Below are 26,981 nucleotides of genomic sequence, written 5' to 3'. Positions count from 1 at the left end.
TCCGTTCGGTTTTGGTCCTGGTGATTCGGATTTTCGGATTTTCGGTGTTATGCTCATAAGTACCATTAAGTTTTTACTAATTATCGGATCGGGTTCGGTTCGATTCCTTCCGGGTTCGGTTCGGATCGGATTTAACCAATGTTTAAAATCGTACAAAATATATTTTAAAAAACCTCGAAAATTGGCCAAAAAAATATCAAAATATATAAATTATTTACAAATCTAATTAAAAATTAGTTAAACTATCTAAATTAACTAAAAAGTATTTAAAATAACAAATAAAAAAACTACAAAAATATTTTGAATACTCTAAAATATCTAAATCACTTTAATATATATAAAAACATTAACATATTTAACTAATTTCAGATATCTTCGGCTCCTAATTCGGATTTCTGTTCGGTTCGGGTTATAACCAAAGTCCAAAATAGTAAGCTCATAAGTCCCATTCAGATATTTTTGTAAAACAGTTCGGATTCGGTTTCGGTTTTTCCGGTTCAGGTTAAGGTCGGTACTTCGGGTTGAGTTAAAAACGCCCAGGCCTAATGAAGACCATGTTTTTTTCTCATACTCATCTTTGGCCTGCAGCGCCTCTGCTGTCTTCTCTCCGGCAATTTTCAGCATCTTTTCTGCTTCACTTTCATCCAGCACCTTTTTTTTTTAACACAATTCAACTTGTGGGCCTAATTAACAAATCCGAGAGATCGCAGAAGCTAGGTCAGCTTTCAGTTTTGCATTCTCAACTTCCATCTTGCTGGTTGTAGCTATCTCCACTAATTCAGAGGCCGCTAGGTAATCATCAAAACTGTCTAAACCTATCTCCTCAGTCTCACTATCACTAGACATGTCCAGTGAACTCCTTGAGGATGCAACCTTTGAATGTAACCCAGCTAGATACTCAGAAGCATATCGATCAATGTCAGCCATTTCAATATTGATTAAAGTTGTATCATACGGAGCTACATTGACATCACACTGAGTGGGAGTGTCATATAAACCCATTGAGGCCAGCAAGTCACGAGGTACAAAAACATTGTAACTTATAATCGAAAATTAACTATCAACAACAATTAGCAATAAACAACTAATCTGTCTCAACTATCCCCTAACAGTCAATTACTTGCCAAGCACACAATGGCAAAAGACACAATCACTACAATTACAAAAAAAAAAAAAATTAAACGCACCATAAAAGACCCATAATATTTCAAGATTTATAACTATATCTTATCCCACCAAGTAATGTATTCTACTTCGGATACAATAAGTGCATCCAAAAATATTTTCACCTTTTTCTTCCCAAATATTTTTCTTCCCAAATATTAGTTTCCCATCTATGGGAAACATATAAAAAAATTTGAACATCCAATCAAAACTTAATTATTCTTAGCACAAAAATTATCAATAGTAATAAAATATTTCAAATCAATCACACAATTGAAATAGCCCATTTTATTTGACCAATTGAATTTGAATAATTTATAATTCTTTCTTATTGTTATATATGTGGATTTTTTTCTTTTATATCACATAGATTATGTTATTGTATTTTATGTTTACGTTAATAGTTTTAAATTGATTTTATACAAATATTTAAAATGAAACATATTTTATAACTATGATCAATTTATTAAGCTTAAGACCAAGTTATGTTTATTAATTTGTAACTTCCTTACTATTCAACATATATTAATGTTGTAACTTATGGTGTATGAAATTTTTTTTTACAATTTGCCACCTATTTAAACCCATACATTCTGATTCCATTATACAACTCCCCCATCTCTCTAAACAACTCCTCCAAAATCTAAACATGAGTCAGGTATTTTTGGGATATACGACACAAAATGGAACCATCTTTATCATCTCCAAAAAGAGTCATTACCATGAAGATAAAGAGGCCAAGGACACAGCAAACAAAAATTGTGATATCCGTCGCCATGAAGACAGCAAGCAATGGCCACCTAATCCACGAAACGGTATGGAGTACATGCTCGATGATATAGACGTCTAGGTCAATTCTGCGGAAAGCTATTATGTAACAAAAACATTTTTCGCTAGGGGTGGGTTCTCATTGGTTTAAAAATATTTAAAAAGTCCTTGTACTCCATATCGCATACCGTTTCGTGGATTAGGTGGCCATTGCTTGCTGTCTTCATGGCGACGGATATCACAATTTTTGTTTGTTGTGTCCTTGGCCTCTTTATCTTCATGGTAATGACTCTTTTTGGAGATGATAAAGATGGTTCCGTTTTGTGGCGTATATCCCAAAATACCTGACTCATGTTTAGATTTTGGAGGAGTTGTTTAGAGATATGGAGGAGTTGTATAATGGAATCAGAATGTATGGGTTTAAATAGGTGGCAAATTGTAAAAGTTTTTTTAATACACCATAAGTTACATCATTAATATACGTTGAATAGTAAAGAAGTTACGAACTAATAAACATAACTTGGTCTTAAGCTTAATAAATTGATCATAGTTATAAAATATGTTTCAGTTTAAATATTTGTATAAAATGAATTTAAAACTATTAACGTAAACATAAACTACAATAACATAATCTATGTGATATAAAAGAGAAAAAAAATCCACATATATAACAATAAGAAATAGGGGTTTTTGCCAAAACTAACCCACAACTTGATTTTAATCCCAAACCTATACCCAAACTTGAATCAAATGCAACTAACCTAAAAGCCTAGTGAAATTACAGCTCAACCCCTTGTGACCAAACAAAAAAACAGAAGTCATTTTTACGAATATAGCCCCAGTAAATCGTCTGAGTCGTCTGAGATGTTGGAAGTCGTCTGAACGACTGAAGTGTAAGTCGTCTGGTACCAGTTTATTTTAAAAATAATTTATAAATCTTGTAAAAAAATATTTTGATGCGTGAAAAATAAAAATCAAGTAATTATAAACAGTTTTAAGTGATATAAATTAAGATATGATAAAATTGATTTGTTTTGAAGATAGATGAGTGGAAGTAGTGAATCATGAAATACTTTGGTTTAGGAGTTTGGCAAACATATGTTGTAGAATTGTATGTATTGTTAGAGTTAGATTTTGGAAAACTAAAATGTTTTTTTCAAAAATTAGTTTTCACCTATATGTGTTTATTTTTGTGTATAGTAAACACTTTTCAAGTTTGATTTGGTTTTATGAAGTGTTTAATTAGATAATTAAGTTTAGGGGTTATGTTTAGGGTGTGGACGACTTATATTTCAGTCGTCTGTTGAATAATTTACCCGGACGACGTATATTTCAGTCGTCCACATCGTACCGAACTTTTAATTTTACCAATGTACGTTTTAACCTAACCGGATCATTTTACTCGGACGACTTACATTTCAGTCGTCTGGTGAAGAAATTAAAACAGACGACTTACATGTAAGTCGTCCAAATATTCCCGCCTAAATTTTTTTAAAAAAATTATTTTCCCGCTTAAATAATTTAAACCAGACGACTTACTTGTAAGTCGTCTGGAAAGTCTTCTATTTGAGTTTTCCGCTAAAAAAATTTAATTTCCCACTAAAAATATTAAACTCTTCTGGACGACATACATGTAAGTCGTCTGTTTTAATTTTTTGAACAGACGACTGAAATGTAAGTCGTCTACGAAGTCGCCTGAGTCAAAAATATTTAACCTAATTGGATTTTTTGTCTCCTTATATAAAGAAAAATTTACACATTCTCTCTCCTCCTCTCAAGTGGCTGCAACAAAAATGTAATGTTCATCATTCTAAAACTCTCCAACCTCTCTCTAATCTCTTTGACTTGAAAACACCAAACTTTATATGAATTTTTCAGTTTTGTCTCATGTATTTCTTACTAATCTATCTCTTTTGCAGGTTTTTAATCAAATGGTACTCATCTTCCACTAATTTAAAGGTAGATCTATTAATTTTAGATTATTTTTGTGTGTTCTATAAATGTAGATTTATCTAATCTTCCACTCATTTTCTCTATTTTTAAGTCATTTGAACGTTTTTGGATATGCAGGTTTTTCAGATCTGGATTTGATATGCAGGTTTTTCAGATCTGGAAGACTTCTGAGATGACTTACTTGTTAGTCGTCTGGAAGTCGTCTGGACTTCTTGGAAGTCTTCTGACAAAGTCGTCTGGACTTCCAGGAAGTCGTCTGGACTTCCAGAAAGTCGTCTGAATTTTTCTGAGCGTTTTGGTACGTTCTTATGTCTGATTTTTCTTCATTTGGTAACTTCTTGTTGTATAAAGTTCTTACTTTTTTCCCAAACTAAAACTCTCCAAACCCACTCTAATCTCTTTGACTTGAAAACACCAAACTTTATATGAATTTTTCAGTTTTTTCTCATGTCTTTCTTACTAATCTATCTTTTTTTGCAGGTTTTTAATTAGATGGTACTCATCTTCCACTAATTTAAAGGTAGATCTATTATTTTTAGATATGTATTTTTGTGTGTTCTGTAAAGGTAGATTTATCTAATCTTCCACTCATTTTTTCTGTTTTTAAGTCATTTGAACGTTTTTGAATATGCAGGTTTTTCAGATATGGATTTAATATGCAGGTTTTTCAGATCTGGAAGACTTCTGGGATGACTTACTTGTTAGTCGTCTGGAAGTCGTCTGGAAGTCGTCTGAAAGTCGTCTGGACTTCCTGTAAAGTCGTCTGGAAGTCGTCTGAACTTCCTAAAAGTCTTCTGACAAAGTCGACTGAACTTCCTGGAAGTCGTCTGGACTTCTTAGAAGTCGTCTGGACTTCTTAAAAGTCGTCTGGTCTTGTCTACTCAAGTGGAATCCAAGCTTGTCTTTGTAGAGGAATGATCTATAATAGTTTTGTTTGTGGTCTGTTTTGTGAATTGCATGTCCACTCTTTTAGTTGTGAATTTTTTGTAAAATCAGTAATAATGTTTTCCAAGATGTATTAAATGTGCTAACAATGTGTTTACACATTTACAAATCAATGAAATAATAGACTTCAGTAGCCTTTTTCTTATCTTTGGATCTCTCATATGCAATAATAAACTCCAATGGCCTTTTCTCATCTTAATAAACAAGAATGTTGGTAGCTTCATATTGATAACATTTTAAGAAGCATTTAACCCTTTTTCCAACTCATAACAATAGTCATCATTATTGTCTATAACAATAATACTTAAGAGATGGAAACAAACAATAGTAACTAGTCAAAGCATATCATATTTTTTATAAGTTTGCGTTGAAAAACTTAGTCAAATTTAGTAAAACTAAGGAAGAGAACATATTTTGTAAATATGAGTTTTACATATCTTGAAGTTACTTATCACTCTTAAAAATACAAGTTATTCAAAAACTAACGTAGAAGACTTAAAAACTAGCAGAGAAGACGCGGACGACTTCAATCTAAGTTGTCCAGACGACTAAACTATACGTCGTCTGGTCAACGCAGAGGTTATTTTTGCAATTGACTTTGAAATCTGTTATTTCGGACGACTGAAATATAAGTCGTCTACTATTGTTTGGTTAAAAAAAAAACTCCAAAAAGCTAGACGACTTACATTTCAGTCATCATAGGTTAGTTTTGCATTTGACTGGATTATTTCAGAAGTTTGACTTTTCTGGACGACTTACATTTCAGTCGTCTAGTGAAAATTAAAATAATAATATTTTTTTAAAAGTAGACGACTTACAGTTAAGTCGTCATAGGTTAGTTTTGCAATTGAAAAACAAAAACTTCAAGATTTAATTATATACAGACGACTTATAATTCAGTCGTCCACGAGACGACTGAAATGTAAGTCGTCTAGGATTTACGAGGTTTGACCAGAATCTCGGAAAAAAATCCTCGACGACTTACAAGTAAGTCGTCTGGTGGACGACTGAATTATAAATCATCTGTGTATAATTAAATCTTGAAGTTCTTTTTTTCAATTGCAAAACTAACCTATGACTACTTAATTGTATGTAGTTTACTTTTTAAAAAATATTATTATTTTAATTTTCGACAGACGACTGAAATGTAAGTCGTCTGGGGAAGTCAAACTTCTGTAATTATCCAGTCAAATGCAAAATTAACCTATGACGACTGAAATGTAAGTCGTCTAGGTTCTTTGGAAATTTTTTTGAAACCAAACAATAGTAGACGACTTAACTTTCAGTCGTCTCAGGTTACAGATTTCAAAGTCAATTGCAAAAATAACCTTTGCGTTGACCAGACGACTTCCAGGTAAGTCGTCTACAGCCAGACGACTTCCCAAGTAAGTCGTCTGACGAACAGATCTGGAAAAAAACTCGATGTCATACCTTAAATTGGTGAGATAAGTTCCTTAGCATACATAAGGCTTCTCCAAGCACACAAAATCACAAACGAAAGTCACCCACCCAGAATCGTTAGCTTCTATGACTCTATGAACCATAAAAAATTTAGAATCATAATCTTGGGTTTTTTTAGCTCATTGTGGAGAGAAAGTGAGAGATATGTTGTGTTTAGTTCACAAGAATGGAAAAAGAAGAAGGGTAAATCGATTTTGGGAGCATTAAGAGCTTCAAATTGGTTGTTCATGGTGGTTGTGGTATTGATGACAATGACAATCTTGTAATTACTTGAAGATGATGAGGGTGAGAGAGTAAAGATGTCATTTTCGAAAGAAAAAAAAATGATGGCATTTTCGTAAATTATATGAACTTGTGGGGTGAATAGGGCAAAACTAATTTTCAAAAAAAAGGAGGTTAGTTTTGTGTTTGACTTTAAGTTGTAGGTCAATTTTGCAAAAAACCCTAAGAAATAATTATAAATTATTCGAATTCAATTGGTCAAATAAAATGGGCTATTTCAATTGTGTGTTTGATTTGAAATATTTTATTACTATTGATAATTTTTATGCTAAGAATAATTAAGTTTTGATTGGATGTTCAAATTTTTTATATGTTTCACATAGATGGGAAACTAATATTTCGGAAGAAAAAGGTGAAAATATTTTTGGGTGCACTTATTATATCCGAAGTAGAATATATTACTTGGTGGGATAGTATATAGTTATAAATCTTGAAATATTGTGGGTCGTTTATGGTGCATTTTTTTTTTGTGTTGTAATTTTAGTGATTGTGTCTTTTACCATTGTGTGCTTGGCAAATAATTGACTGTTAGGGGATAGTTGAAACAAATCAGTTGTTTATTGCTAATTGTTGTTGATACTTAATTTTCGATTATAAGTTACAATGTTTTTGTACCTCGTGACTAGTTGGCCTCAATGGGTTTATATGACACTCCCACTCAGTGTGATGTCAATGTAGCTCTGTATGATACAACTTTGATCAATATTGAAATGGCTGACGTTGATCGATATGCTTCTGAGTATCTAGTTGGGTTACATTCAAAGGTTGCATCCTCAAGGAGTTCACTGGGCATGTCTAGTGATAGTGAGACTGAGGAGATAGGTTTAGACAGTTTTGATGATTACCTAGCGGCCTCTGAATTAGTGGAGATAGCTACAACCAGCAAGATGGAAGTTGAGAATGCAAAACTGAAAGCTGACCTAGCTTCTGCGATCTCTCGGATTTGTTAATTAGGCCCACAAGTTGAATATGAGGTGCTGGATGAAAGTGAAGCAGAAAAGATGCTGAAAATTGCCGGAGAGAAGACAGCAGAGGCGCTGCAGGCCAAAGATGAGTATGAGAAACATCTATTAGCTACGCTCAAGGAAAAACAAAGACATTGTGATCCATATGAGAAGCGAATCCATTAACTGGAACAACGTCTCAATGATGATTATCTACTGGGACAGAGATAACGATACCCGATAGCGGCTTCCTCGTTATGATGACGGCGAGAATATCCTCCGATTGTTGTAACGACATTGCGGAATAACAGTCGGCTTCTTTGGAGACGATCGTTGAACGACTCGAATGGAACTTGGGGTTGGAAGTGATGGCGCTCTCCGAATGAGGAATCGACCTCGCTGAACCTCCGCCATCTAGGTCGAGTAGTAGGAGAATTGCTTTGTTCAGTCATGGCGGATGAGATCGGTTTGAGAGCAGTGGAGAGATGGAAGAAGAAGAGTCTCGAGTTTCCCTCGTTAAAAGGAAGAAGAAACACTCAAACTTTCTGAAAAGGCGTGATTAAAAAATCCCGTGTCTTCCGGCTTCCTATTATATGTAATATTTCGAGCATGAATTTTCCAAAGTGTATCTTTACTCTAGTGGTAGAGTAGTCATCCTAAAAGCTCCTGGACCAGGATTCAAACTCTCCTACAAACATGTGTTTAATTTTTGGTCATTTTCCATTTCTGCCTTCTAGAAAACATATTATATGACGATTATATTATATTTTTGATCCAATGATTTAAAGAAATTAATTTCAAACAATGTTAAATGATCATCGAATATCATATTTTCAATTTTAAGGATGCGATGATTTACCAAATATTAGGATTTATTTGTTTTATTATTCATAATTATACATGAATTTCCGAATATTATAAGATATGTTCATGAATGCAACTACAACATTTTATGTGTGGTTCTATGTTTTTAAAAATAAGCTTACCAAATTTTATATGAGTTATCAATTATATTTTTAAATTTAAAAGGATAAACTAAATAAGTAAGCCAAAAATATTAATCCAATTCATAATCTTAATTAAAAAAAAAAAAGTTGTTCAATTAGAAGGAATATATGTGATACATGCCCAACATTGTAACACTTGGGCTGTTCAAATTTTTTTGTTTATAAGGTACGTAATTAAGATGAATTATACGTATAAATACGACCTTTTCAATTTCTGGGTGTAACTACATTATTAATTCATAATCAATCATGAAGTTTGAAATATTTATGGATTGGTTTGCTTATTCAACTATCAAAATGACTTATAATAAAATTTTAAATATTAGAAGTGTTTATTAATGCAATTCGAGATTTATATTCATTTTTCAAGAAGCATATATCAAATTATAAAAACTTGTATAAGTATATTTACAAACCTAATAAAATGAACCAAACTAAATGAAATTTAAAACAAAATTCAATGTTAACTTAATTATAAATTGTCGTTTACTTTGAAACCAAATATTGAGACCATACATGAAAAGATCCAAATTATTATGTATGGAATTGCATATCTAACTAAGATGAGAACATAATAATACCTATCACTCCCTATGACAAATGTATAGACATTTATATCAAATAATGATATCTAATTATGAATAACATATGTTAATTTTTAACGATTCTTATGATCAGAATTTTTTATAGGTATGTTTTCAGTATTTTATCAGTAGCATAAATTTGATAAAAATAAAAGAGTTTCAGAATAAGGTGGTTGTCCAGAGTACAATAGAGTAGTTTCTATTGGTATGAGCAATGTTTGTAAACAGAGGAAAGTTATTATCACTACTAAAGGCAGATAGTAAAATCGTAAATCATAAAAGTGGTAATCATAGATAAGGTGGTGGTAATTATAGATAAGGTGGTGGACTTTTAAAGAAGAAAGCATGTAGATGTGTTGCTAAACCATTAGCTTATTCTCAACATGTAGATGTGTTGCTAAACCATTAGCTTATTCTCAAACATATTAACAAAAATATTGAAATTTCATTTTCATACTGCAACTCCACCTCAGAAAAAAATCTAAAGACTATCCATAGCTATGACAACATTTAAATTATAGTTCAATATGAAGTGTTTTACACGCTTGAATTCTAATATGAACCATTTCTAATTTATTACAAATTTAAATCGTAATCATTAAATCTCGGCCACCTTAACCAAGTATAATGATTTATCTATCATTTTTTTCCCAAATTCTCGTATATATATAGATAGCCATTATTATTTTTAATCAAACTATATAACATGGAAAGAGATTAATAATAGATATTATTAGCAAAAGAGATTATAACCAAGGTTGTTATAATAATGCAAAGGCAAATCTTAACCACGCTTCACACCTTCTGACTCAATCCCATCAGCACCCCTTTTCACCGACTCATCTGCATGATCCTCCCTCTCAGTATCAGCTTCCTCACCAACGTTCTCTCCTAAGTTGCCTTTGGGTTCCGGGGCTTCGAGTGGGAGCACCTTTGTCACAGTTAGAGTCTGGGTCTTGGCAGTCAGATTGTGATTTGATACCTTCACAATGAACTTTCGTGTCTGTCCAATGGTATCAATCATAGCTTGAGACACTGGAACTATGTGATCCCCTCCAACATTCTCAGAATACATATTCAAATTTTTTTGTAAGAATACGTTCTAAATCTCATAATCATACAGATTTCTAATTACCTGGTAGTATCTCTCAACCAACTCAGCAGCTTTCTTTCCAGTCAACTCCTCACCAGCATCACCAAAGACAACAAATACGGCTTGATCATTATGGTCATACACAGAGAGCTTCGTCAGGTACCTGTAACAGAGAGGCATTAACAACCATTGCAGTCAAAGAATGTGTATAACTATATCTAAGCCACTTACTGCACCATACCAACAATTTCACTCTTCCCACATTTCTTACACATAAGCGTTGTGGGCCCTTTGGTTGCCTTAGTATGGCACACACCGCAGCCTATATAATATCATCCAGAACCGTGCACAACATCATCAATAGTTGTTGTGCACTCAAACCAAGCAACCTGGAAAAATGTTTGAAAATTCAATGAGAAACTTAGTTTATCTTATTGAATGTAGCAGACATTGGAGCTATAATACCTTAGCGGATGCCTGATTCATATAGGAGAAGAGTTCTCCCAAGGTTGCTGGCTCAGGCTTGGTGACCACCTCTGCATTAACTCTGCTGGCAACATCCAAGTTCGAGTTCAGCCTGGAGAAAACGTCAAACCAGACATTACAATAGCGGAGTAACACGAATGACATTCCAATTCATGAACCCTAAACCTTACCGAGGTAGAAGAGTGTTTCTTGAACATCACTATCCAGAAATACCCGTGAAGGCGCCATAACAGATAGAGATAGGACGTCTATAATAGAACGAATGCCATGACACATCAGGAAAATTATGATATAATGAAACTAAGGACCCCAACCATATTTAACATCTTAAAACATCAATGAAAGTTAGCAATACAAACCTCCAAACCGTTTCAGATTTAAGGTGGTGACTAAGATAACAAGTGCAGTGCCTCCAGATGCTTTAAACTTTTCACAGAACACAAATGCAGTCTTGTTCCAGAGGTAAAGCTTCATCACGGTATCGTTGTAACAACACAAACTCGTGTAGTAAAATAAACCATATGTGAATTTGGAGGAAGATATAGATCATCTTTGTTGAGAGTGCAAATACTCCTTTTTTTATTTGGGTAATTCGGGTAGATTAGTTACTTTTAGATATTTTTGGGTAGATTGATTACAAAAGTAACCAGAACGAACTGGACCCGATAATTTTTGGATAGTTACCGGTTCCTGACGTAATTCCGATATGAACCGAAACCGAAACCGAAGAACCGATTTTTGGACGGCTCCTGTTTGGTTTTCTGAAGTCCAAACCCGAATTAACCCTAACCGAAAACCGAATGTCCAGGCTTGGCTCAGAATATATGTGGGCCCCCCGCGATGAGTCTGGGTTAAAAAAAAAATAAATACACTGCCTCGATCGATCTACAAATGTGGATATTGCTAAAAAAAGTAAATTAGAAAAAACGTGCAAGGGGTCCAGGGGAGTAGATGGATCAGGATCCGAAATCCACGGCCACGGCGGCGATCGAGCATAGGTCGTTCGCTCGGATCGGGTTTCTGGGGAATCCTAGCGATGTATACTTCGGGCGTACAATCTCATTCACAATAGGCAACTTCTGGGCGTCAGTGAAGCTGGAGCCATCGGAACATGTGATAATAAAGCCACATCCATTCAACGATCTCGTCCAGTTCAACTCTCTTGACCATCTCGTACTCACGCTTTTCCATTGATTGTTAATGCAAAGTGATTTACTAGTTTCTTTCTACTCCAGATTTGGTGGATCCTTAGTTTTAGTTGTTTGGATAGTGAAACTAGTTTACATATATATAGCTCTAACGATGTGATTACATTAACATTAACATTTGTTTTTCTCTTTGGTGCTTCCTTCCTTTAAGCTGAACCGCTTGGAAAATGAAGGTTACTACGGCGGTGTTAGGCTGCTAATGGCCATTTGTAAAGTGTTCCGTAACCATTGCAAAGATAATGGCATTCAGCTTCATCAACGAAACTTCACTCTTTCCTACGACACCAATATCCCTAGGCAGGTACACACTGTGATATTTTGCTCCCTTTATTCTTCGTTTTTCGAATTTGAATTTCTGCTTGTTGACATATATACACATTGCTGATTCTCTATTATTTATGATGTTCCAGACAGGGCTTTCTGGTTCTAGCGCCATTGTATCCGCTGCTCTTAGCTGCCTTCTCGACTTCTACAACGTCAGGCATCTCATCAAACTACAAGTTCGCCCTAACCTTGTTCTCAATGCTGAGAAAGAGCTTGGTATTGTCGCTGGTCTTCAGGACCGGGTTGCTCAGGTCTATGGTGGTCTTGTTCACATGGTGGGTCCCGGCGGTCTTATCTTTACATAGCCTTTGGTATTTCCATCATTAGTTAATGACCTTTTTTTTTTCCATCTTCACCTCTGCAGGATTTTAGTAAGGAGCACATGGATAAGCTGGGACATGGGATTTACACTCCTATGGATATCACTCTCCTTCCACCTTTGCATCTTATCTATGCTGAGAACCCCAGCGACTCCGGCAAGGTATTCTCAAATGACTACAACTCAGGCGTATACAGTTGAGTGACAAGTTTTGCTATTTTACATGTTCTTTTTCATACAGGTACATAGTAGGGTTCGACAAAGATGGTTAGATGGCGATGAGTTGATAATCACATCAATGGAAGAGGTTGGAAAGCTAGCAGAAGAGGGCCGAACTGCATTACTCGAAAAGGACCATTCCAAGCTCGTGCAACTCATGAACCGTAACTTCGACCTTCGGAGGTAATATCTGATTTCGAGAGAATATAGAAATCGGAAACCTATGCACAGCTACACACCTAGACATTTAGTTATGAAATTATTGTCTCTGTACGTAGGAAGATGTTTGGGGACGAATGCTTAGGAGCAATGAACATAGAGATGGTGGAAGTGGCAAGGAGGGTAGGCGCAGCTTCCAAGTTCACCGGAAGTGGAGGAGCAGTTGTGGTTTTCTGTCCTGAGGGACCATCTCAGGTGAAGAGTTTGGAAGAAGAATGCAAGAAATTGGGATTCATACTTGAGCCGGTAAAGATTGCACCTTCATGCTTGAATGATTCTGACATTCAAAGCCTTGGCTGAGTCTTCTTTTCTCCACGGAGAAAGCCTCAGTTACATACATTACATGTGAGCTTTTATGTCTATGCCTTTTCATTTTTCTACGTCTTTTCCTTAGTTTATATCCTTTAAATCTTTTCTGTTTTGTTTTCTTCCATATACAGTTTTTCACGTTTAAAACCAATTTTCCTGCTCTTTTTTTTTTTTTTGCGTGTTCAACATCAAGAATAAGGAAGAAATCATGTCTTTTTAGTTTGTACTTTGGAACTACTTTTTAAAATAAATTATAAGAAAAAAATAGAACTATATAGTAAAGGGTAAATATTATGAATGAGAAGAAACAAAGATTAAAAGAATGTAAAATTGGTCTGGGCTTTGAACTTCCGCAATACTATGTTGGGCCAACTTTTTCTATATATATTGTTGGATTCTGTATTACTGGATAAAAGCCTTTTTAATATATATATTAGGGATTATGTACGTGTTAAAGTGGTCCTGATCCAAAACTATAGACAAAAGGACGTTTACCTTTTGAATTTATGATTGACACGTGAAAGTGAAACATTAAACAATGAATTTAGATTTATTTCTTTTTGAACAAATTTAGGCGAAGTATCGTAATACTAGAATTGGGATTGAAGACGCCGCCATCGAAGATCCCTTTTGACCAACAAAGAGAGAAAGAGAGAGAGAGGAGGGATATCTGTTGATAGTGTCGTTTATCTTTTTTTTCGTCGTAGTGGAGCTGACATATAAAAAGGTTTGGATGTTTATCTAATTGTAGTTAGTTGTCGACCGATTTGATTAAAAGTCAACAGCTGGTTGGTGTAGTTTTGTTGATTTTATATTAGTTGGAACGGAACGGGGGGTAGATTCGTCGTCGCCACCTTCTAGGCTGTATTATGAAATCTATTTGCTGACTCAAAGTTGAATGAATCATTTTTAGTAATTGAGTCGGTGATTACTAGTCGTGATTGAATGAATCTCTTCTTCATTAAGTTTCATTAAGACGCCGCCGCCTTTGTGTTGTGTATATTTTTCCTCGTCCTGCATACTAATAGTATCCTTCGCCTTAATACAATTAATTTCGCCACCTTTGTTTGTTAGGTCTTGCTCAAGGTTTCTGTTGTCATTAGCCCTCCCTTAGGTATTTTGCATGTTGCCTCCCTCCATTCTCTTCTTCTTTCTGTGTATAAAGTTGATAAGATTCTAAATTCCAGAATATCTTTTTTCTTATCCTCTGTGCAAGGTATATTGATCTTCAGCCTTCAAGTTTGTTTGTTTGCTTTTTAAAAATAAAATAAAAATCCGAGTAAAGTTTGATGGGAGGAGGAAATTCTAAAGAAGATTGGAGGCAAGAGTCGCCATCTTCATCATCATCATCATGGGCTTCTCATCAGAGTTATCCTCAATCCGGACCTGGTAGCTACAACTATCCTCCTCCACCCTCCTATTCTCCTGCTCCCGCTCCATCTCCATCACCGGCTCCCAGTTTTGGTGCTCATCTTCCTCAGCCGCCTCCTTATACTCAAGAGGAGGCATATGCTTATCCTTATCCTCCCCCACAGCCTCATCCTACTGATAGGAAGAAGTTTGATCGTAGGTATTCCAAAATATCTGATAACTACGCCTCTTTAGATCAGGTGAGCCTCTTTTTTTCTTTTAACAAGTGATGAATGAAATACACAAAAACACTTGGTGTTGAAATATGAATCTAGCATTACATTGGAATGATCCCAGGTGTCAGAGGCTCTAGGGCGTGCTGGTCTTGAATCTTCTAATCTTATCGTTGGTATCGATTTCACCAAGAGCAATGAGTGGACAGGTTTGGTTTGAGTTTCTCTTTCTTCATCTAGGTCAAGGAGGGGACATGCTAGGCTAGGCTAGGCTAATCATCATCATTTTGCAGGAGCCAAGTCCTTCAATAAGAAAAGCTTGCATCATATCAGCAATACTCCCAATCCTTACGAGCAAGCTATCACTATCATTGGAAGAACCTTAGCCGCCTTTGACGAAGACAACTTAATTCCTTGTTTTGGTTTTGGTGACGGTAATCATCTGCTTACTTGGTCTTGTAATTTCAGATAATTAGTGGGTTATATCATCAACATTTTGCTCTCCTCCTGATCTCTCTCTCTTTTGCAGCATCAACGCATGATCAAGACGTGTTTAGTTTCTATCCAGAGGGTAGATCCTGTAATGGATTTGAGCAAGTTTTGGCTCGCTACAGGGAAATTGTACCTCACCTTAAGCTCGCAGGTTTCTCCTTTTTGTTTTTAGCATTCTCTATGTCATTGTGAAACGCAAACTGAAGTACTTAGACTCTGTGTGTTGCTGAAATCTTGTATTATCAGGACCGACATCTTTTGCACCCATCATTGAAATGGCGATGACAGTGGTTGAGCAAAGTAGTGGCCAATATCATGTGTTAGTTATCATAGCCGATGGACAGGTTAATATTTTTGATGCCTAAGCTCTGTGATATGATACCTCTGATTTCTCTCTTCCTAAGAATATCAATCTCAGGTAACAAGAAGTGTGGATACGGAACATGGGCAGTTAAGTCCCCAAGAACAGAGGACTGTTGATGCAATTGTTAAAGCGAGGTGTGTGAATATTGACTATGTTTTAAATTTATTTTATGTTTTGTAGGTATTATATAATCAATTCCTTTCTTTTGTGTTGCAGTGCACTTCCTTTGTCGATAATCTTAGTGGGGGTCGGGGATGGACCATGGGACATGATGCAGGAATTTGATGATAACATACCTTCCCGAGCTTTTGATAACTTCCAAGTAACCTCCTTAATTCTTCTTTTGAACACATCACCTTCTTCGGTTCTGAGACATTTTTCCATCTCTTTTGTTTTTTGAATCGGTTTTCTATAGTTTGTGAACTTCACGGAGATCATGTCGAAGAACAAAGAGCAGTCTCGAAAGGAGACAGAGTTCGCACTCTCTGCTCTCATGGAGATTCCTCCACAGTACAAAGCCACGATCGAGCTTGGCCTTTTAGGGTAATTAATGAACCAAAACCCCAAAAAATTTGAAACGGCTATGAAAGTTGTTACCAAGTTTCTTCTTCTTGTTGCCCTGACATGTTTTTTGCAGGCGAAGAAATGGGAGTATCCAAGAGAGAATCCCACTTCCACCTCCGGTGCAGCAGAGTGGAGCAACATTCTTCAAGCCGTCACCAGTACAGAGTTTTGAACCGAGTGTACCTACTTTTCCGATGGAGAGCAAGAATATGACCACTAGTGTGGACGACAACCAGGTATATAGTAGCAACGTTGAACCTGTTTGAAATGTTTCAAAAAATAAAATAAAAAAGGTTTGAAATATTCTAAATTCGTGTTGTTAATGCCCTGTGAACGCAGCTATGCCCGATATGTCTGAGCAATCCCAAAAACATGGCCTTTGGTTGCGGCCATCAGACATGCTCTGAATGCGGACCAGATCTTAAGGTGTGTCCTATTTGTCGTGCACCCATCCAGACCAGAATCAAGCTCTATTAGTTCACCACTCTTCTCCAAGAGATTTCAGATCTTTCTGTAAAAAAAACAAAAATGTTCTTTTGTTCTTTGATTGAATTCTCAAACATAGCTGCTTGTTCTATCTTTAGTTACTTTGCTTGGGTTGCAAGTTTTTCTGTTGATTTTCTGTCAAGATCCTATTAAAAAGATGCTTTGCTTTTTATATCTATCATCACCAACCCGTACAAGTCCAAGATTGGTACTAGATATATTCAGAATATTCCTTTCTTCTCCAAATCATAAAATTTAAAGTTGGTCACTTTCTTTCTACTTTGATTCTTAACTTCTACCAAGTGTTTTTTTTTTTAACAATTTAAAAGATACTTTTATGTAGGCCTACCCTCCTAGGTCCGATATTAAAATTTTATTAGTACGGTCAGATTCGAATAATAACACTTCGGGTTCGGTTCAAAATTGTATTGCGTCCTAAAACCCATAAAATAATCATACGGATTCGGGTTATATCTGTTCGGTTCGGATCGGATATAACTGAAGTAAAAAACAAAAATAGTGAAGCAAAACATAAAGAAAAACAACTAAATTAAATAAAAATTAATCTGTCACACATAAAATTGATAAAATAACTATAAAATGTTAAATCAAGCATGAAAACAAAACATCATTTATAAACAATACTAGACCCTGACCCGCGCGCCAGCGCGGATATGAATTTTCAGTTTTTAATTATTTATTTTATTAAATGATGTATTTGTAATATTCGTTCATATTATATTCATTAAGTAAATATTTTTTTTTTGCATCTTAAACTATCTATTTTTTTACGAAGGTGTGATATCATATAAAATTTTTTTAAAAAATGAGTATAGAGTTAATTAGATAATTTTAAAAACAGAAATTTTTCTTTCGTGTGCGATATCATATAAATAATGATCCGCCCAGTTAACAAAAATCATGATTATTTTATGTGTAATTTTTTTTATTTTGACAATTTCCTTAAAACTATATTAAATTTTACATATTTTAATTAGAATATTTTTAATATCTTTACCTTTTTATTTGAAATGCAACTCAATATTTTTTTAACAATTATAACAAAATATTTAAAAAAATATTTTTAGAATTTGTTTGAAAAATATGAAAATTATATTTTAAATTAAAATTATCCTAAAATATGATAAGTTTTGATGTAAACGAAAACTCAAATTATGTCAAAAATAATGATATTCAATGATAATAACAATTTTAATTGATTATTTTTTAAAAATACATTTACAAAAATATTGTTTGAAAGAAAATTCATTTATCTTTCAAATATAAAATGAAAATATTATAATTAAATAATAAAAAATATAAATAAAAACCATAAATTTAGCAAATGACAACTAAGTTATATTATGCTAAAATTTTCTTTCTAACAATTTATCAAATGACAAATGAGTTATGAACAAATAATACCATATAATTTTTAAAAACATAGCCATTCTTAAATATTTTTTGAATAAATAATTATTTTTAAATTTAATCAACTGAAAATAATATCTGTACAATTGTGTGAGTCAAATTCTAGTTTTATTGATGCATGTTATATATTAGTGTTGCATGTTTTAAGTAAAAATTTAATGATGTACGTTTTTAAAAAATTTCCATTATTAGAATTATGCACGTAAGGATAACTCATGAGTTTTTTTGGTTGATTAAATGACATTATGTCCAAATTTATTTAAGGACATTTCATTAAGGTAACTGAAAAAGACAAACAATAAAATAGGAAGTTTAAATTCATTTAAGCATATTTCATTAATGTAACTGAAAAGACAAGTAATAAATTAGGCAGTTTTATTCGTTTTAGGATATTTCATAAATGCAACTGAAAAAGACAAGCAAAAAAAAAGTGAATTTAATTAATGAAATAAGAACATTTTCAAATGGGTACTTTTCTTTTAATAATATAGATGTATTGCCTTATAGAGAGTAGACATTTTATTTCAATGAGAAAATTATAAAATACTTATTTATAACTAATAGTGTACTTAAAGCATTTATTAAAATTTTAATATTTATTATTATATATCATATTACCACAAATATTGAATTTAATAATTGAAATACTTATAAATATTTCAAAATATTTATATTGACTATTAATTTCGGATTTTTCGGGTTATCCGTTCGGGTTCGGTTAATAACACTTCGGGTTTCGATATTTTTTGTACAACCGTTCGGATATTTTTACATTTCGGGTCGGATAACGGGTCGGGTTTTTCGGTTCGGTTCGGATTTCGGGTTCCGGATTTTATGCCCATGCCTACTTTTATGAATTCTCTTCGATTCAACCTACAACAATCTCCAATTCAACTGAACCCTCTCTGACCAAGAGCCACTAACATATCTAACCAAACCAGTGGACCATTATCCTCTGCCCGTAAGATCCAACGATTAGCACTAAACAACGAAGGTCAGACCAAACTAAACCTCGATCCAGATTGTGAATACTATTCATACCACACAGTTCGATCATCCGGAAACAGTAAGGAGCTGAGAGACTTGAGACACACGCCAATAGTAATAAAGGTGTAAAAATTATAATATAGATAGTAGGTTTTCAATACATATGTTTTGTGTGTGATTCGTTATGTTCGTAGATTCATGGAGAATGAACACTATCCAAGCAAGGTAGCCTATTGTCCCTTTCAACGTGTATCACGAGTTGCTTTCGTTGTGGATTTAATGTTATATATCTTTATTATCCAAAACAAAATGAAAAGTGAACAAGTAGAAGGAACTGTATATGGAAGTGTCAAAGTGACACAAAACACAAGTGTTGAACCAAAGACAAAGCAAAGAAGTTGATTCAAAGTTTCCTCTCTTTTTTTTCCTTCTTTTTTTTGGGTTTAGTACACTTTTCACCTACATATATACACACACATGGATACTAACCCAATCATTCACCACAACACATCGTATCCTTCACATATCGGTTTTGCTTCAACCCCTACCTCCTCGCCAGTATGGCTCAACGCTTCCAACTGAACCCAAAGCCCTTCACTGACCCACCGGCTGATCCTCTCAACAGGGTCTCTCTGATCCCAAGATCAGCCGAGCAGAAGCTGGCTGCTGATAACTTAGGCGAAAGGCGTCCCTTAGCCCCTAGAACTCATGAAGACAAACCCTTTGGTGAACATTCAGATGCTCTCCAGCACCACAATGTTGCTGCTCCTCCACATAATAAGGTGATGGATCATGACCCCGAGAAAAAGACCGGTTCTGTAGTCCCTAAGACCGCACATCATCCTCACTCATCAGAGGATCTCCACGATGCCAACAGTCGACATTCCTTGGTTCCGAGATCACTAGGTCACAACTCGCTCGGTGGAAGATTTGGACCTGGAAAGAACCAAGCCTTTCGAAGAAATGGGAGGCCAGTGTTTTCACTTTCTGATGACCGAGTGATGGCTGATAGAGTCTTGAAGACTCATAGTCCAGACATGGTCTTCTTTGATGTCAAATCACTTCTCTCGGTTGTTGATGACATCTTCAAGTCCTACGTCCCATCCATTGACTCCTCCTCTTCTGATTCTAAGGTTTTGTTTCTTGCTCCCCAATTAATCCCCCAATTTTCGACATCATATTGATTTTCATTTTCTTTCTTTTGCAGCCGTCAGTGGTGTTCAAGGACTACGCTGATCATACCTCCTTTGAAACTTTCGCGGAACTCATCGATCAAATCACTTGCGAGGTATATACTCTGTTGTGAACAAACGCGATTCAACTTTGAAGAAAACAAAAGAAACATCAAAACGAATTGAGACAAATACCCGTTTAGAGTTTCTTATTATTATGTGAATCAATATCTTACAAACCCCTTAGACCAGTATTTATAGTAGCCTCAAAACCCGATTTTTTTTTCCCTATAGGAATACATACTTATTAGAAAAAGTATGCAACATACTCATATGAAGCTTTCTTTGTTTTAACATTTAATTTCATTTTTCTAAAGAAGTATAGTAATCAATGTGTCAGATCGAGTGCAAGTGTCTTCATGGAGGTGAGTCTCACGGCATGATGACATCAGGGCTTCATTTAGACAGTCGCAACACAACGACGTTCTCTGTTCTGTCCCTTGTCTCCAAATACCGTTGGGATGCTAAGCTAGTCCTCGTCTTAGCCGCTTTGGCCGTGAAATACGGCGTTTTCCTCCTCCTCGCGGAGACGTACGCAACGAATCAGCTCACTAAATCTCTGGCGCTCATCAAACAGCTCCCAAGCATCTTCTCTAGGCAGAACGCGCTGCACCAGCGTCTCGACAAGACCCGGATTCTGATGCAAGACATGGTTGATCTCACCACTACCATCATCCGGATCTATGAACTCCCACCTCACCACATCACAGCTGCGTTTACCGATCATATCCCCACCGCGGTTTATTGGATGGTCCGCAGCGTTCTGATCTGCGTTTCTCATATCAGTGGCGTCAGCGGGTTCAAGCAGGAGTAAGTGCATTTTTTTTATTATTATTATTATTTCGAAGCTTTCTTGGCCTGCAAGAAAAGAGTTTTAAGAGTTACTACTCATTTGTGTTCACTCAGCCAAGTCATGTCGTTTATGGAAGTTTCGGAGATACATGAGAATAGTGAAAGGCTTAGGAAGATCAATGCTTACCTGCTAGAACAACTCAACAAGAGTCGCTTGACTATCGGTAAAAATATACTATACGTTTGTTTTATTAAGCTCTCTTTGTTTCTCTGTTCTCAAGCTCGTTTCTTTTGTTCTGTAATGTTACAGAGGAGGGTATAGTTGAAGAAGAGTATCAAGAACTCATTCAGACGTTCACTACTATCATCCACGTTGATGTTGTTCCTCCTCTGCTTCGTCTTCTCAGACCTATTGATTTTCTTTACCATGGCGCTGGTGTTTCCAAGAGACGCGTAAAGAACAAAACTAAAATTCTCTTTTGCTCTCTCTCTGTCTGTTTCTGTTTATCTCTCACTTGCTCCTGCTTTCAACCATTAAACAGGTTGGGATCAACGTGCTCACGCAAAAGCACGTGCTGCTTCTGGTATCAGACCTAGAAAACATCGAGAAAGAGCTCTACATTCTGGAATCGCTCTACACGGAAGCATGGCAGCAATCATTCGAGATTCTATGGGTCCCGGTTCAAGATATCTGGACAGACGCTCACGATGCCAAGTTCGAGTCACTTCATTCCAACATGAGGTGGTACGTTCTTGGAGAGCCTCGGAAGCTAAGAAGAGCTGCGGTGAGGTTTGTGAGAGAATGGTGGGGATTCAAGAACAGACCTATACTCGTTGCGCTTGACCCCAAAGGCCAAGTTATGTCCACTAACGCTTTCCCCATGGTCTGGATCTGGCAAACATTCGCATATCCCTTCACCACCGCAAGGGAACATGATCTATGGAGTGAACAGGAGTGGAATCTTGAGTTCTTGATTGATGGCACTGATCCTCACTCCCTCAACCAGGTTTCCTTCTATTCAGAAACAGAGTATTTATGAGATCATGTTTCTTGTGTTACAAGTAATTGCAAGAGATGAGTAATTTTTATTGTTTTTATATCAGCTTGTTGATGGGAAATACATATGTGTATATGGTGGAGAAGACATGCAATGGATAAGAAACTTCACGAGTCTGTGGCGTAGTGTTGCAAAAGCAGCAAACATTCAAATCGAGATGGTTTACGTTGGAAAAAGGAACCCTAAGAACGGAATCCAGCCGATAATCAACACAATCAGAGATGAAAACCTCAGCCATACATTGCCGGACCTGTTCCAGATCTGGTTTTTCTGGGCAAGGGTTGAGAGCATGTGGGAGTCAAAACAAAGGATGCTGAAAGCCCGAAGAACAAAAGGGCGGCAAGGGTTTAAAGAAGAGGAAAAGGACCTTGTGCTGCAAGAAATCGTTGCTTTGTTAGGTTTTGGAGGAGAAGGAGATGGGTGGGGACTGGTGAGCAAAACTGCGGACTTGATGGTTCGAGCCAAGGGGAACTTGTTTTCCCAGGGTTTGGCTGAATTCAACGAATGGGAAGTCAACATTCCCGCACATGGTTTTCTGAAAGCACTCAATGATCATCTGATGATGCGTCTCCCACCACACCACTGCACAAGGTTCATGCTTCCTGAGACTGCTGGGATTATACCCGATGAGGTCGAGTGCACCGAGTGCCGCAGGACCATGGAAAAGTACTACTTGTACCAATGCTGCCTTGAGTAAGAGGAAGAAGATGTTGATTTGGAAGCTTCTTTAAATAAAACCAAAGTTTGTCTCTCTCTTTCATCTCATTCAATTAAATTACTTGTTGTGTTTCTCTTCTTCATGTGGTCGTTGTTGCTGCTGCTTCTGGTCTATGAAAGCGGAATCTTTGTACTAAAATTTGTGTGTTTATGATTTGGAAAAATAATAAAAAGTTTTATGTATTTGTAGCCAACTCTTGTTTTTAAAATACAAGGATTTTCTTTTCAAGTTAAGCTTCCAAAACATCAATAACATATTTGATTATACATCAATACTGATTTTTCCCAAATAGTTGTGTACTATTTTCCTATGGTTTTCAAACTGGACCGTTATCAACCATCAGAAGGGAACAACCGGTTTCTTTTTCTTCCTAGAAATCAAATTTAGTATTTAATAATCTAATTATAGGATCCAAAGTTTGCTACAAATATATAATACAGACACACATTTTCTAAAATAAGGCTATTGGATCTCCATTATTCTCTCAAATCCATGGTTTTTTTTTCCGAAAACATCTCATCACTGAAAACATATAAATTCATCTCATTGTCCTCTTAGTTTTCTTCATCTAAAGCTTTTGCAGTATTCAGAAAAATAAATAAATAATACATACTGCTTTAGCTTTGGAACACCTTTAATCATTTTTAAAATGGCACGTCAATTTGTCGTATTGGCTCTATTGGCTTTGGTGGTGGCCACCGCATTCGCTGCCGACGCACCCTCGGCTGCTCCCACCACCTCCCCTACAAAAGCACCCACCACGCAGACCAAGGCACCGGCTGCTGCACCCAAATCATCGTCAGCCTCAGCACCCAAAGCATCGTCCCCTGTGGCAGAGGAACCAACAGCCGAAGACGATTACGCAGCAACCAGCCCGAGTGAATCTGCGGAGGGACCCACAGTCTCCTCCCCACCAGCTCCTACCCCAGAGGTTGTTGATGGGCCATCATCCGATGCACCCACCCCCGGCCCCGAGGTACTCGACGGCAGCGCCACTAATGTGAAGCTCTCCATCGCCGGCACTGTCGCCGCCGTCGGATTCTTCTTCTTCTCTCTCTAAGTTGATAAACAACTTTGTTTCATATGACTTTGTGTAACTTTTGAGATGAGACCAAATCTTTACTATATGCGAATTATAATATCAAAAGATTAAAGGCACCTATTATTAATTATACTACTAATGTTCTTGTAATATTTTTGGATGCGTTAAATGCTCTTTGTCTACTACGTAAGTTTACAGTTTGTTTTTGTGTGGTTTTCAAAAGAAGCAAAAAGATATTATAGAACACAAAATTACAAATATTAATACAAATGATCAAATCCAGTGTGTCTCAGAGAAAAGAATAAAAGAGTAGTTGAAGGATTCCTTCCAGAGAGACTAATCCTCCACACAGGCGCTAAGACTGCGCAATATACAGTAGTTCACATCTCTGAAGGATAAATGATTTATTCTTTAGCATCTCTCTCTCTCTCTCTGCGCTACCGTAACAGAGCCTACAAAAGACGAAAACAGATCTCTATCAGACAGACACGAAACAATGAATGAGCTATATATGTTCTTTGGCATAACATTTAAAAATAAAAGATGATGAGCTTACTTTTTTAGTTTGGTCAGTGGATTTAGGTCTGTGTTTGTAGAAATTTGGAAGTGGCTTCGCCTTGAAGCACAGCCTTTGCCTTAGTTTACTCTCTTCTTTCTCCACACTCCTCTCCTGCTCCTCCTCCTTCTTCTCTTTCTGTGCCTCCATGGCTTTGAATTTCTCCTCTAGCTTCTGAAACATCAAGAACCATTTACAAATGGTAAGCGACAATGACTAAAGAAAGCGTAGATAACAAGGAAAGAAAAATACACTCAAAGCTCATCTTGCCTTTTTTCTTCTTCTCTCTGCTCTCTCCTCTGTTCTCAAGCCAAACGGTGTGAAGCAGCTCGGCGTCCTGCTTTAGTTTTTATTATTTTTTCCAATAAACAAGTTCCCATTTGGTCAAAAACACACACACATTATACATTTAAACTGAGCAATAGTTCTTTTAATTAAAGATGAGTTCTTACTCTGCAGGGAGGAAATTCCATCTTCCTCGACCTGTCTTGGTAGAAGAATCAGGAGCTCTGCATTTACTTTTAACACCTGATGAGTTACTTCTCTAACCAACCACACATCATTTAAGTGCTTAAAAGAGTTTATTGAGGCAGTGTGTTTTTACCTTCTGTTACTAGACAAAGGTGTGGTGAACAAAGAGTCCTCCTTTGCAGACACCTACAGTTAATCCAATCACAAGAACGTAAGGCACTACTCTTGGTTTACCCTAAGAATAAAATGAGTGAAACACTCACCTTATTATTATTGCTTCCAGAAGGTGTACGGAGAGGAGTTTTGCATTCTTTGGTTTGTAGCTTAGAAGAAGAAGAAGCTCTTGATGACCTATCAATCTTCCTTATGATGGACACTAACCTATTGAACTCTTTTGCTGGTGTGAAATTGTAAGAGCTGCTCTCGTTACTAGGCTTTTGACTTGGAGTCCTCTCCGATATATTGAGCTTAGACATTCTCGGCTTTGTACTGCTCTTTGGTTGTGCTTCTTTGGATTTCTTCTTCTGCAAAAAAAAAAAAAAACTAACAGATGAAGAACACAAGAAGCCATGGGAAAAAAACTTTAATAAAAAAAATATACCTTAAGGAGGATCATAGGCGTTTTCTCCCCAACCTGTTGTTCTTCTTTAACTGTAGACCCTTTGCCATTGATCTCTGACTCAGTCTTCCGACGGTTCTCTTTCTCATCAGACTGTCTATTACCAGAAGACCTGCTTACTTTTTCTGCAACTACTTTCATTTCAGGAACCGGGGGGTCTGATTCTTTCTTTCCTACGCCATTGATATCTTCTTCTTGAACTGGAACCAACTCATCAGAGGTTTGCTGTCGGAGCAAGAGTGCCTCTTCAGCGGCAGCTTTTCTTGCAGCAGCGAGTTTCTTGTAGTGAGCTTCGAAGAAGGCTTTCTTCTGAGCCACAGACCCTGGCCTAGAGTATCTCTCTGCCTCCGCCACATAACGGTTCTGTGTCGGGAAAGATGACCATTTTTCCCAGTCAAGTCTCTCAGACATGAATCTCCCAAAGGACACAGACTGTCCTAAAGCACCAAGAGAATCTCCCTGTAACACAACAAGATACATATACATCTTTGATAGAAATCTCTATAAGCAAAACAGAGAAACAAAAATATATCTAAGTGATATGTTAAAGTAAGACAAGGAATTGAAATGGAAGTAGAAAGAATGAGGAAACTAAGAAGAACCCACCTGTGGAGCTGCGTATGAGAATGGCTGCATGAGGCAAGCAGATTCTCCCATGCTTTTTCTTTTTGGAACAAGGTTCTAATTTTACAGACAGTCAAGTGAAAAATTAGATTGTATCTAGTTAGTTACAAGGATCCCAAGTTTTGTTTTGAATATAAGAGTTGCTTACAAAAATTACAAAGAGAAAAAAAGTGGAAATGTGGATTTTTGTCCGTTGTATTTAGCTTTTTTTCACTGTTTAAATTTGAATTCAAAATTTTGCAGGTCGTCTGGGACCATGTCTGTTTATTCCGTTGATAGATAAAAAGAAAAGGCACACACTTTATGAGATAAAGTAAGTAGTCCGTAATATACTATATTTTAAACAGATATTATCACTTTTTCTTCTAAAGTGTATATATTTTTTTCTAAGGTACACGATAATGTTTTCAATAGTTTTCTTTAAACATGTTTATTATTAATATTTCGCTTATATTAACAGAAGATTAATTTTTTTTTTTTGAGCAAACAGAAGATTAAATTTTTTGAATTAAATTTCTGAAAGAATTCTAAAGCAAAATCTTCCTCCTAATAAATAAATGAAATTATCCATTGGAAGTGGGAGTACAGACTTACACTTGGGCTACTAAACTCAAGTGACCCTTTTGGTTTAAAACTTGAAAAGAAGGGTTATTGGAGGCATCCATCCTCCAGCTTGT

At 35.9% G+C, this 26,981-nt stretch overlaps 5 protein-coding genes across 10 annotated transcripts; 4 read left to right on the top strand and 1 right to left on the bottom strand.

Moving 5' to 3' along the window:
* The first annotated feature begins 11,573 nt into the window (after positions 1 to 11,573).
* Positions 11,574 to 13,449, top strand: LOC106388677 (glucuronokinase 1). Its single transcript, XM_048750027.1, has 6 exons — positions 11,574 to 11,860; positions 12,047 to 12,196; positions 12,306 to 12,494; positions 12,584 to 12,700; positions 12,780 to 12,940; positions 13,036 to 13,449. Exons 1-6 carry the CDS (start codon positions 11,639 to 11,641, stop codon positions 13,274 to 13,276), a joined length of 1,080 nt encoding a protein of 359 aa, XP_048605984.1. The 5' UTR covers positions 11,574 to 11,638; the 3' UTR covers positions 13,277 to 13,449.
* Positions 13,450 to 13,801: 352 nt separating this feature from the next.
* Positions 13,802 to 16,950, top strand: LOC106388678 (E3 ubiquitin-protein ligase RGLG1). 3 transcript variants are annotated; one of them, XM_013828803.3, is made up of 12 exons: positions 13,802 to 14,012; positions 14,360 to 14,399; positions 14,502 to 14,895; positions 14,993 to 15,077; positions 15,162 to 15,302; positions 15,398 to 15,511; positions 15,607 to 15,704; positions 15,779 to 15,858; positions 15,941 to 16,046; positions 16,140 to 16,267; positions 16,362 to 16,524; positions 16,628 to 16,950. In XM_013828803.3, exons 3-12 carry the CDS (start codon positions 14,575 to 14,577, stop codon positions 16,763 to 16,765), a joined length of 1,374 nt encoding a protein of 457 aa, XP_013684257.1. In that variant the 5' UTR covers positions 13,802 to 14,012; positions 14,360 to 14,399; positions 14,502 to 14,574; the 3' UTR covers positions 16,766 to 16,950. The 3 variants fall into 3 exon arrangements, with proteins under 3 accessions (XP_013684257.1, XP_013684259.1, XP_013684258.1); XM_013828805.3 differs by lacking the exon at positions 14,360 to 14,399; XM_013828804.3 differs by lacking the exon at positions 13,802 to 14,012 and having other exon boundaries at positions 14,044 to 14,399.
* A 2,701-nt stretch (positions 16,951 to 19,651) lies between these two features.
* Positions 19,652 to 23,185, top strand: LOC106388679 (protein SIEVE ELEMENT OCCLUSION A). The gene is made up of 7 exons (XM_013828806.3): positions 19,652 to 20,325; positions 20,400 to 20,480; positions 20,765 to 21,234; positions 21,331 to 21,440; positions 21,527 to 21,669; positions 21,759 to 22,223; positions 22,321 to 23,185. Exons 1-7 carry the CDS (start codon positions 19,753 to 19,755, stop codon positions 22,969 to 22,971), a joined length of 2,493 nt encoding a protein of 830 aa, XP_013684260.1. The 5' UTR covers positions 19,652 to 19,752; the 3' UTR covers positions 22,972 to 23,185.
* Positions 23,186 to 23,354: 169 nt separating this feature from the next.
* Positions 23,355 to 24,224, top strand: LOC106388682 (classical arabinogalactan protein 11). Its single transcript, XM_013828811.3, has one exon. The coding sequence runs from the start codon at positions 23,642 to 23,644 to the stop codon at positions 24,050 to 24,052; it is 411 nt and encodes a 136-aa protein (XP_013684265.1). The 5' UTR covers positions 23,355 to 23,641; the 3' UTR covers positions 24,053 to 24,224.
* A 31-nt stretch (positions 24,225 to 24,255) lies between these two features.
* LOC106388680 (protein WVD2-like 7) lies at positions 24,256 to 26,510 on the bottom strand. Of its 4 annotated transcripts, none has more exons than XM_013828807.3 (8): positions 26,287 to 26,510; positions 25,663 to 26,139; positions 25,325 to 25,585; positions 25,195 to 25,247; positions 25,043 to 25,108; positions 24,861 to 24,930; positions 24,591 to 24,764; positions 24,256 to 24,486 (listed from the first exon to the last, which is right to left on the bottom strand). In XM_013828807.3, exons 1-8 carry the CDS (start codon positions 26,335 to 26,337, stop codon positions 24,472 to 24,474), a joined length of 1,167 nt encoding a protein of 388 aa, XP_013684261.1. In that variant the 5' UTR covers positions 26,338 to 26,510; the 3' UTR covers positions 24,256 to 24,471. The 4 variants fall into 4 exon arrangements, with proteins under 4 accessions (XP_013684261.1, XP_013684262.1, XP_013684263.1 ...); XM_013828808.3 differs by having other exon boundaries at positions 24,861 to 24,927; XM_013828809.3 differs by having other exon boundaries at positions 25,043 to 25,099.
* Positions 26,511 to 26,981: the final 471 nt, after the last annotated feature.

The sequence above is a fragment of the Brassica napus genome, chromosome C3, assembly GCF_020379485.1.
Source record: "Brassica napus cultivar Da-Ae chromosome C3, Da-Ae, whole genome shotgun sequence".
Taxonomy (NCBI): Eukaryota; Viridiplantae; Streptophyta; class Magnoliopsida; order Brassicales; family Brassicaceae; genus Brassica; species Brassica napus.
Note: the sequence above shows the minus strand (reverse complement) of the source record. Positions and strands in the feature narration are given on the sequence as shown.